Source organism: Ceratotherium simum, chromosome 6 (assembly GCF_057802395.1).
Source record: "Ceratotherium simum simum isolate JZ-2026a chromosome 6, ASM5780239v1, whole genome shotgun sequence".
Classification (NCBI taxonomy): domain Eukaryota; kingdom Metazoa; phylum Chordata; class Mammalia; order Perissodactyla; family Rhinocerotidae; genus Ceratotherium; species Ceratotherium simum.
In genome coordinates, this window is record NC_141905.1 from 22572577 (window position 1) to 22584656 (window position 12080).

At 38.2% G+C, this 12080-nt stretch overlaps 1 protein-coding gene across 3 annotated transcripts in view; it reads left to right on the top strand.

Annotated features, from left to right (window-relative positions):
- Nucleotides 1-12080, top strand: part of COG2 (component of oligomeric golgi complex 2) — a 58174-nt gene that overhangs the window by 29573 nt on the left and 16521 nt on the right. For all 3 annotated transcript variants that reach the window (XM_087431973.1, XM_014784786.2, XM_004426888.2), the window contains one exon: nt 2990-3116. In XM_087431973.1, coding sequence (XP_087288099.1) covers nt 2990-3116 — 127 coding nt within the window. The remainder of the gene's footprint in view (nt 1-2989; nt 3117-12080) is intronic.

The following is a 12080-nucleotide window of genomic DNA, read 5'->3' on the forward strand; positions in this document are numbered from 1 at the left end:
GCCACACAGCACTTGCCCTTCCCTACTTGTGTGCTTCTGTGTTTTTCCTCATTGTCCCCTGCCCTTCCTGTTTCCTTTTTTTTCTGTTGACGTGTCACTCCACATGAAGCTCCAGCTCAGCTACTACTTCCTTCAAGAGACCATCCTTCATCCTGATGTTCAGCATTAAGCATGTCCTCTAGATTCCATTACCTGTTGCTTTTACTTCTTTTGAAGACTAATTTCCATCTTAACAGTATGCTCACCTCCTGCACTGCCCACACCTCCCCTACCTCCTGGCACAGTGTCTTAAAGATAGCAACTACCCAGTGTTTGCAGAAGGGAAGAACTAATCTATTCTCAACATTAGAAAGGCAAATAAGGTCCCTATCTTCATGGAGTAAGCAATATATTTGGTCTTGAATTTTTTTTTTTTTTTTGCTGAGGAAGATTTGCCCTGAGCTAACATCTGTTACCAGTCTTCCTCTTTTTGCTGAGGAAGATTCACCCTGAGCTAACATCTATGCCAATCTTCCTCTGTTTGTGGGTCGCTACCACAGCATGGCTGACAACAGATGGTGTAGGTCTTTGCCTGAGATCCGAACCTGTGAACCTGGGCTGCTGAAGCGGAGAGGGCTGAATTTAACCACTACGCTACAGGGCCAGCCAGAATTTTTTTTTTTTTGCTGAGGAAGATTAGCCGTGATCTAACATCTGTTACCAGTCTTCCTCTGTTTTTGCTTGAGGGAGATTAGCCTTGAGCTAACCATCTGTGCCAATCTTCCTCCACTTTATATATGGGTCGCTGCCACAGCATGGCTGACAAGTGTAGGTCTGCACCCAGGATCTGAGCCTGCTAACCCGGGGCCACTGAAGTGAAGCGTGCCGAACTTAACCATTACACCACGGGACCAGCCCCAGGCCAGAATTTTTGTTCTTTGAAAAAAAAAAAAAAGTCTGGGGTAATAAATATGCTGCTTAACCTTTGAAGTACCCTCTCTATTTCCTCTACATGATTTCAGATGAAGCTTAGTTTTGCTAGTTTTGTTTAGTACTCATGAAGATTAGGTGGATTTGGATTTGGGGTAAGAATTTAGTAGAAGTCATGATGTGTAAAATTAAAAAAGCCACAATTATGAAGCAACCAGTCAGTCATTAGATTTGACAAGGTCAGTCTTGGTCCTGAAATGTCAAGTTTCAAAGCTTCACAAGTTCTTTTTCACAGTTTTCAGTGTGCAGAATTCTTGTAGAAACCTCAGAAATTTGAGGAACCTACATTGTACTCTGGTAGGTCACGGTCATTTGCTTCAAGCCCCCCCATCGTTATGCTGCCCCTGACCTTCCGTTGCTCAGCTCCTGTCTTCCGGTTTCCAATTGCTTCCCTCATCCATTGATTTCTTTGTTCTTGTATCACCCTCAATGCCTTTAATAACTGGCAACACCAGTGACCTTCAGGATTTGTCTTCCAAAGAATGTGGATTAGGTTTATAATTAGCCCTCTGTTTCAATTGGTAATCTTGCAGATTTAAATTTTCTCTTTGAGGCTTTAATTAGATATTTACTTTGGGGATGAGGAGATCTTGTCATTTAATATTGCTTATATTATGTGCATCTGTAGTTTTAAAATCCTCAATTCTCTTCTTTCCTTCACCAGATACCTTAATAAAGTTAGTTCTCATTATGCTTAAAAGGATATGATATGCTATGTGGAATTGGGTAGATGGGAAGTAGGCATCTTCTTTACCCTCCTCAGCCCTCCTCCAACCCTGCCAGTAATTTCTTATCAATACTTAACTATAATAAGATTAGTTGATAGCCCTTTCTGGACAGTAAAGCAGAGCTTCCTTGATAACCAATAGTTCTTGATAATTTTTGCTGAGTAGGAAAATTATGAAAACTTTTTTCTGTTTATTTTTAATACTTAACAGAATGTTCCATTTTTATATCACAGCTTAGCTACAGAACTTTCAGTTTTGCTAAAATAAGACCAAATATTGAATTGCTGACCATTTTTAATGAAAATTTTCTTAAAATAGAGCATATTACTCCATATACAACAATCAAAGGGGGTACATCAGTGAGATGGTGTTTGCCTAGAAGATACTTCCAGGTCTTTAAGTTCTAGAGAAACTTAAGGAATCTGCCTTATTTAGTTATGTATATAACCATTACTAACATAGCACTTGCTATAAGCGAGGCACCATCCTAAATACTTTAAATATTAATCCATATAGTGATCCTATTAGTTGGGTATTATCATCATCCCTGTTTTAAAGATGAAGAAACCAAATCACAGATAAGTTGAATGACCCAAGATTGGAACTCAAGTACTCTTGCTCCTGAGTGCATGCTTTTATCTTAATGTTGCCTCTCATCTAAGTTTGTGAATTAGAAATTCAAAGTCCAGCCTTTTGCTAAAAACTGCAAAATAAAGCATGCACACACCAAAAACATGTTAACAGTTTTTTGTATCAAGATTTGTGATCAGGATATTACATGAAATAGTCATAGAATTCTAGAACTGAAGATAATCTTAGAGATGCCTTAAAAATCACAAAGCTGTTAGTAATTGGTAAATTAGCATAATTTACATTGCTTTAGGATTTCGTGGTGTTAAGGTTGAATGCAACGATTGCTTTTCTTATGGTATTAGACTACTTCTTTTCCAAGATAGAGTGTAAATGTGTAGCCTATTTTAGGGGAGAAAATTGTGCCAAGGTGATTTGATGTAGTAGTTTTGCCTTATCCTTGAGACTAGCTTGCTCTAATATGTGATAGAAATAGCAGTCAGGATAGAGAGGATGTGTCAGGTTCAAGGTGAGACTGAGATCAAGGAGTGAAATAGAAGTTTGGGTCTAGAAACAAACTAATTGAGAAATGTAGTTTAAAAAAAAGTTTGAAATAAGTTTTAGGCTGAGGAACATTTAGTAAAAGCACCACAATGGAATTTTGCTCTTTGTAAATAGAAGATTATGGTGTATTTGACTGCAAGTTTGCTCTTATCTTACAGTGAAAAAGGCAATACTGTTCCTGGATATGATTTTTTGGTGAATTCTGTCTGGCCAGAAATAGTACGAGGATTAGAAGAAAAATTGCCCTCACTTTTTAATCCTGGGAATCCGGATGCATTTCATGAGGTACTTTTCCCCCATGGCCTTGATTCTTAAAGATGTTAACCTGAGGCTTTAGAATAGTTGTGTTCTCTTCTGCACAGTCTTGGTTCTGTGCTTTATTAAACAGAGAAATTTGAGTTTCTGAGTGAGCATTTACCTTAAAATATACACATTGTTTTATCTAAGTAATAGTCTCTGATACTTCTGAGAATAAGAATAATTTTAGAATGTAAGGTGAAGTTCAGTCTAGTAACAGTTATGGCTAGGTATGTACATTATTTTCTAACTTTTTTTTCAGTTATTTTATTGAGGTCATAATGGTTTATAACATTGTGTAATTTCAGGTGTACATTATTATTTATCAGTTTCTGCATAGACTGCATTGTGCTCACCACCAAGAGTCAGATTTTTATCTGTCACCATATGTATGTGCCCCTTTACCCCTTTCGCTCACCCCCTAACCCCCTTCCCCTCTGGTAACCACTGATCTGTTCTCTTTATCCATGGGTTTATCTTTGACATATGAGTGAAGTCATGCAGTGTTTGTCTTTCTTTGTCTGGCTTATTTCTCTTAACATAATACCCTCAAGATCCATCCATGTTGTTGCAAATGGGATGATTTTGTCTTTTTTTATGGCTAAGTATTCCATTATATATACACACACACACACACACACACACACACCACGTCTTCTTGATCCATTCATCAGTTGGTGGGCACTTGGATTGCTTCCACGTCTTGGCTATTGTGAAGAATGCTGCAAAGAAGATAGGGGTGCATAAGTCTCTTTGAATTGTTGATTTCAGGTTCTTTGGATAAATACCCGGTAGTGTGATAGCTGGATCCTATGGTATTTCTATTTTTAATTTTTTGAGAAATCTTCATAGTGTTTTCTGTAGTGGCTGCACCAGTTTGCATTCCTACCAGCAGTGTGTGAGGGTTCCCTTTTCTCCACATCCTCTCCAACATTTGTTATTTTTTGTCTTGGTAATTATAGCCGTTCTGACAGGTATAAGTTGATATCTCATTGTAGTTTTGATTTGCATTTCCCTGATAATTAGTGATGTTGAACATCTTTTCATGTGCCTGTTGACCATCTGTATGTCTTCTTGGGAAAAATGTCTGTTCATGTTCTCTGCCCATTTTTTGATTGGGTTGTTCATTGTTTTGTTGTTGAGTTGTATGAGTTCTTTATATAGTTTAGAAATTAAACGCTTGTTGAAAAATATGTTCTCCCACTTGGTGGGTTGTCTTTTTGTTTTCTTCACAGTTTCCTTTGCCTTGCAGAATCTCTTTAGACTGATATCGCCCCATTTGTTTATTTTTTCTTTTGTTTCCCTTGCCTAAGTAGACATGTTATTCAAAAAGATGCTGCTAAGACCGATGTCAAAGAGTATACTGCCTATATTTTCTTCTAGGAGTTTTATGGTTTCAGGTCTTACATTCAAGTCTTGAATCCATTTTGAGTTAATTTTTATGTATGGTGTAAGATAATGGTCTACTTTTATTCTTTTGCATGTGGCTGTCTGGTTTCCCAACACCATTTATTGAAGAGACTTTGCTTTCTCTGTTGTATGTACTTGGCTCCTTTGTCGAAGATTAGCTATCTGTAGATGTGTGGTTTTATTTCTGAGCTTTCAATTCTGTTCTTTTGATCTGTGTGTCTGTTTTTGTGCCAGTACCATGCTGTTTTGAGTACTGTAGCTTTCTAGTATATTTCAAAGTCAGGGATTGTGATGCCTCCAGCTTTGTTCTTTTCTCTCAGGATTGCTTTGGCTATTTGGGGTCTTTGGTTGTTCTATATAAATTTTAGGATTCTGTGTTCTATTTCCATGAAGAATGTCATTGGGATTCTGATTGGGATTGCATTGAATCTGTAGATTGCTTTAGGTAATATGGACATTTTAACTATGTTTATTCTTCCAATCCATAGGCATGGAATATCTTTCCATTTATTTATGCCATCTTCGATTTCTTACAATAATGTCTTATAGTTTTCATTGTATAGGTCTTTCACCTCCTTGGTTAAATTTATTCCTAGATATTTTATTCCTTTTATTGCACTTATAAATGGGATTGTGTTCTTCAGTTCTCTTTCTGCCAGTTTGTTATTAGTGTATAGAAATGCAACTGATTTTTGTAAGTTGATTTTGTACCCTGCAACTTTGTTATAGTTGTTGATTATTTCTAATAGTTTTCTGGTAGATTCTTTAGGGCTTTCTATATGTAGGTTCATGTCATCCACAGAGAGAGTTTCACTTCTCCCTTTCCAATCTGGACGCTTTTTATTTCTTTTTCTTGCCCAATTGCTCTGGCCAAAACCTCCAGTACTATGTTGAATAAGAGTGGCGAGAGTGGCCACCCTTGTCTTGTTCCTATTCTCAGAGGGATGGCTTTCAGTTTTTCACCATTGAGTATGATGTTGCCTGAGGGTTTATGATATATGGTCTTTATTATGTTGAGGTACTTTCCTTCTATACCCATTTTATTGAGAGTTTGTATCATAAATGGATTTTGGATCTTCTCAAATGCTTTCTCTGCATCTATTGAGATGATCGTGTGATTTTTATTCCTCATTTTGTTAATGTGGTGTATCACATTGATTTGCAGATGTTGAACCATCCCTGTGTCCCTGGTATAAATCCCAGTTGATCGTGGTGTATGATCCTTTTAATGGATCACTGTATTTGGTTTGCCTATATTTTGTCGAGGACTTATGTTCATCAGTGATATTGGCCAGTAATTTTTTCTTTGTTTTGTCCTTGTCTAGCTTTGGGATCAGGATGAGGTTGGCTCATAGAATGAGTTTAGGAAGTGTTCTGTCTTCCTCAGTTTTTTGAAATAGTTTGAGAAGGATAGGTATAAAATATTCTTGGAATGTTTGGTAGAATTTTCCAGAGAAGCCATCTGGTCCTGGACTTTTGTTTTGTGGGAGGTTTTTGATTACTGTTTCAATCTCTTTACTTGTGTTTGTTCTATTCTGATTCTCTATTTCTTCTTGATTCAGTTTTGGGAAGTTGTATGAGTCTAAGAATTTATCCATTTCTTCTAGGTTATCCAATTTGTTGGCATATAGTTTTTCACAGTATTCCTTTATAATCCTTTGTATTTGTGTGGTATCGGTTGTAATTTCTCCTCTTTCATTTCTAATTTTATTTATTTGCGCCTTCTTTCTTTTTTTCTTAGTGAGTCTCGCTAAGGGTTTGTCAATTTTGTTTATCTTCTCAAAGAACCAGATCTTACTTTCGTTGATCCTTTCTACTGTTTTTTTAGTCTCTTTCATATATTTCTGCTCTAATTTTTATTATTTCCCTCCTTCTGCTAACTTTGGGCTTTATTTGTTCTTCTTGTACTAGTTCTGTTAGGTGTAGTTTAAGATTACCTATTTGAGATTTTTCTTGTTTGTTGAGGTGGGCCTTTATTACTGTGAATTCCCCCTGAGCATTGCTTTTGCTGCATCCCGCAAGAGTTGGTATGGTGCTTTTCCATTTTCATTTGTCTATGTTTTGATTTCCCCTTTGATTTCTTCATTGACCCAATGGTTGTTCAGTAGCATGTTGTTTAGTTTCCACATATTTGTGACTTTCCCAGCATAAGGTCTATCTTTGAGAATGTTCCATGTGCACTTGAGAAGAATGTATATTCTATGTTTTTGGATGGAATGTTCTATATATATCTATTAAGTCCATCTGGTCTGGCTTTTCATTTAAATCCACTATTTCCTTTTTGACTTTCTGTCTGGATGAATTGTCCATTGATGTAAGTGGGGTGTTGAGGTCCCCTACTATTATTGTTTTGCTGCTAGTTTCTCCCTTTAGGTCTGTTAATAGTTGCTTTATATACTTTGATGCTTCAGCATTAGGTGTATATATATTCATAACTGTTATGAATATAACACTTCCTCTTGGTGGAATATCCCTTTTAGCATTATATACTCCCCCTCTTTGTCTCTTACTGTCTTTCTTATCTTGAAGTCTGCTTTGTCTGATATAAGTATTTCAACACCTGCTTTCTTCTGCTTGCCATTTGCTTGGAGTATTGTCATCTATCCCTTTACTCTGAGCCTTTGTTTGTCTTTAGAGCTGAGATATGTTCCCTGGAGGCAGCATATTGTTGGCTCTTGTTTTTTAATCCATCCAGACACTCTGTGTCTTTTGATTTGAGAATTCAATCCATTTACATTTAGAGTGATTATTGCTATATGAGGGCTTAATACTGCCATTTTCTCTCTTGTTTTCCGGTTGTTCTATATTTCCCTGTTTTTCTTCCCTTATATTTCTGACTGTCATTTCAGCTTGGTGGTTTTCTGTGATGGTTTTCTCAGTTTTCTCTTTATTTATGAATTGTGTCTCTGCTCTGATTTTTTGTTTAGTGGTCACCATGAGGTTTGTGTAAAAGATCTCAGAAAGGAGATAGTCCATTTTCCGATAGCCGCTTATCTCCATGAACCTAAGCAGGTTCCATCCCTTTCCCCTTCCCCATCTAAGTCATTATCACAAATTATTCCATTTTGTGTTGTGAGTTTGTGCTAAAATGAAGTGTTTATGGTTAGTTTTGATGCTTTCCTTCCCTTTATCTTTAACGTTGTAATTAAGTGTTTGTTAACCTGTTCTGATAGAGAGCTGCAATTTTATGATTTAGTCTGTGTTTATCTCCTTGCTCAAGGCTTTTTAAACCTTTGCTTTTTTGTTTCAGGTATGAGGGCATCCTTGATTATTTCTTGTAAGGGAGGTCTAGTGGCAATGAACTCCCTCAGCTTTTGTTTATCTGGGAAAACCTTTATTTATTCATCATCCCTGAAGGATAGTTTCACTGGATAGAGCATTCTTGGCTGAAAGGTTTTGTCTTTCAGTATTTTGAATATATCATTCCACTCTCTCCTAGCCTGTGAGGTTTCTGCCGAGAAATCCACTGAAAGCCTGTTAGGGGTTCCTTTGTAAGTTATTCTCTTTTGCCTTGCTGCCCTTAATATTTTTTTCTTTGTCATTGACTTTTGACAGTTTTAATAATATAGACCTTGGAGAAGGCCTTTTTGCATTGATGTAATTAGGAGTTCTATTGGCTTCATGTACTTTTAAGTCCAATTCCTTCCCCAGGTTTGGGAAGTTCTCAGCTATTATTTCTTTGAACAATCTCTTTGCTCCTTTCTCCCTCTGAAATACCTATAATCCTTATGTTGCATATCATAATTGAGTCAGATATTTCTCAAAGTATTTATTCATTTTTTTTTTGTGAGGAAGATTGGCCCTGAGCTAACATCTGCCAATCGTCCTCTTTTTTTGCTGAGGAATACTGGCCCTGGGCTAACATCCATGCCCATCTTCCTCCACTTTATATGGGATGCCGCCACAGCATGGCTTGACAGGTGGTGCTTTGGTGCGTGCCCAGGATCCGAACCGACAAAGCCCCGGCCACCGCAGCACAGCGCGTGCACTTAACCGCTTGTGCCACAGGGCCGGCCCCTTATTCATTTTTTTAAAGTCTTATTTCTCTCTCCTCCTCCAACTGAAGCATTTCCATATTTCTGTCCTCTAAATTACTAATTCTGTCCTCCATAACATCAGTTCTGTTTTAGATTGCTTTTTATCTCATTCATTGTGTTGTTCATCTCTAGAATTTCTGTTTGGGTTTTTTTTTTAAGAGCTTCAGTCTCTTTGGTGAAGTATTTCTTCTGTTCATTAATTTTATTCCTGAGTTCATTGAACTGTGTGTCTGAGTTTTCTTGTAACTCATTCAGTTTCTTTATGACAACTATTTTGAATTCTCTGTCATTTAGATTATAAATTTCTGTGACTTCAGGATTGGTTTCTGGAGACTTGTCTTTTTCCTTCTGCTCTGAAGTGTTATTGGAGTTCTTCATGGTATTTGAGGAAGTGATCCCTTACTGGTGCATAGTGGTAGTATCAGGTCGCTGATTCCACCTGCCACCACTGGGGGGTGGGTAGGAGCTGTGTTTTCTGAACCCGCCGTGTCTGCTGGAAGTTGTGCGGATAGGGCTTGTGTGCATTTGCCCGCCGGCTGCAGCCACTTGGCGGATCACACACAGACATGCAGGTGCTCTGGTGCAGAACCTTGGCCGGGGGCCCGGCCGAATTGTTGTGTTGGATGGGAGGGGAGGGGTACTCTGCTCTCATGGACAGTTCATCTGGGCTGCTGTGCTTGGTGGGGGCGCCCATGTGGTCGCTGAGCCATGCCACTCGGTGTGGAGCATTCCTGCGCGCTGGGCTGCAACTCTGAAAGTGAAGGCATTGTGGGCAGGCCTGCCTGCTCCCCCACCTCCTTTTGCAGGAACGTTTTGGCTACTGTGTGACGACCTGCGACCTAGATCGCTGCTACTGGGGACTGGGAAAGGATCTGCTCTCCTCCTTCCATTGCTTCCTGGGGATCCCGTACCCCCAGCTTCAGGTGTATGGCTGTGTGGATCTCTCAGACGTCCTATTGTGCTGTGTAGGGAATCCCCTGTTGGTTCATGAATGTCTGTTAGGTTGTAACTTAGAGGGGGGAGACTAAGGGAACAGCTCACTCTGCCATGATGCTGACATCACCCCTGTTGTTCTCACTAACTTTTTTTTGTGTGTGTGTGAGGAAGATCAGCCCTGAGCTAACATCCATGCCAATCTTCCTCTTTTTGCTGAGGAAGACTGGCCCTGAGCTAACATCCATGCCGATCTTCCTCCACTTTATGTGGGACGCCGGCACAGCATGGCCTGACAAGCAGTGTGTTGGTGCGCGCCTGGGATCCCAACCCAGGGCGCCAGCAGTGGAGCGCGCACACTTAACTGCTACACCACGGGGCCGGCCCCGCTCACTAACTTTTTAAAAGAGATTGTAAGGACCAGTCTCTTTGCAGTTGTTTTCCATGAAAAATTAAGTTTATATATCTCTACTGTAAAAAGTACTGATAGGATTTTAAAATGTAGTATATAAATGTCCTATATAATTTAAAAGATTTGGAGGCCCTAATATTTACTTTAAAAAAAAATTATCACTTAAAAGATTTCATGGTTGAGGGGCTGGCCCCGTGACATAGCAGTTAAGTGCGCGCGCTCCGCCGCTGCTGGTGGCCCGGGTTTGGATCCCAGGCGCACACCGATGCACCACTTGTCAAGCCATGCTGTGTTGGTGTCCCATATAAAGTAGAGGAAGATGGGCACAGATGTTAGCCCAGGGCCAGTCTTCCTCAGCAAAAAGAGGATTGGCATGGATGTTAGCTCAGAGCTGATCTTCCTCACCACAAAAAAAAAAAAAAAGATTTCATGGTTGATATTTCACAAGTAAATTCATATGTTGATTTTCTGTTGTACCATTTTTTTAAGGCAGTGCATAGCATCATGGTGAAGAATAAAGACTCTTGTGCTAGCTTTCCGGCTTACTGCCTGTGTTGCTCAACCTCTTCGGGCTTATGCTCCTCCTCCTTCCCTTGATTTTGATTTTTTTATTCAATATGATAATCTTTGTCTTTTAATTAGGTAATTTATTAAATTTGCAATGATTGTAATTACTGATATATTTGGGTCTTATTTTGTACTTTCTATTTCTCCCACTTTTCTTCCCTCGTTTCCTTCCTCCCTTCTTTTCTTCCTCCCTTCTTTTCTTCCTTCCTTTTCCACCTTCTTTGTATTTTGGGCTTTTAGGGATTATTCTGTGTTTTTTCTCTACTAATTTGGAATTCTGTCCTTTATTTCTGTGCGTATTAAGTAATCTTAGTAGTTACTTAACAGAATCTAAAAGTTCATTGGTGTTCCTTAGCCTCCCGAACAGTACGGGATACTTAGAGCACTTTAATACCAATCACCCCATTCCATAGTATATATTATTGTTTCCAGGGTCTTATTTCTATTTTAAATTTTTTTATCCCCAGAATAAGGCATTATTTTCATGGTCATCATTCTCTCAGAATTATCCTGCATGTTTATCATTTCCTTTGCTTACTGTTCCTTCTTGGATGTTAGATATTCCTTCTTGGATCATTTTCCTTCTCCCTGAAATTCATCTGGGAGGCAACTTTTTAGTAACGGGCTGCTGATAATAAACTTCATTTTGTGTGTGTGTGTGTGTTTGTGTTTGTCTGAAAATAACTTTATTGCTTTTGTGTTTGAAGGGTAATTTTGCTGGAAATAGAATTCTCTGTACTTTGAACATTGTCTTTGACTTCTCTTATGAAATTAGCTGTTAATTGAATTGTGATTTCTCTGTAGTTAATGCCTTTTATATCTGGCTGCATTTAAAATCTTCTCTGTGACTTTGATATGCTGTTTCATTATGGTATGTCTAGTGTGGCTTCTTTTTATTTATTGTATTTGGGATTTGTTGAGTTTCCTGAATTTGAGGATTGGCATCTTTTATCAGTTCTGGAACATTTTTATCCCTTATCTCTTTAATTGTGCTTCTCTCCCATTCTTCTATTATTTCCTTCTAGAACTCTTGATTAGATCTCCTCACTTTATCCTTTATGTTTCCTAAATTCACTTTTATATTTTTTTATCTTTGTTTCTGTGCTGCATTCTGGATAATTTCTTGGGATCAGTCTTCTAGGTCACTAATTCCTTCTTCAGTTGTGTCTAAAGTCTTTTTTCCCCTGTACATTGAGTTTCCAATTTTAATTATCCTAATTATCATTTTTAGAAGTTCTACTTGCTTCTTTTTCTAATCTGCTTGGTCAATTTACTTATTAATTTTTAAAGTGTAGAGAGGCACAAGGTAAGTATGGTGAGCCTGAGGCCTGATAGACTTAAAAATAGGCCAATAAATTTGAAGCTTTATTGTCCCAGAAATACCACTTATCTGTTCTCTTGGCTAATTGCCCTATGTTACAGTATGTTGAACAATATGATTACTCTGTATCATTTTCAATAAATTGTGTGACAATGGTTTTTGTGATTTTAAAAAGTAGGACTTTTAAAACTAGATACCATATGCATAGTGAAATAACAGTCTTATGCATTAGCAATTTAAGACCCTTTACATTTTGCTGTATTCGTTAGAGA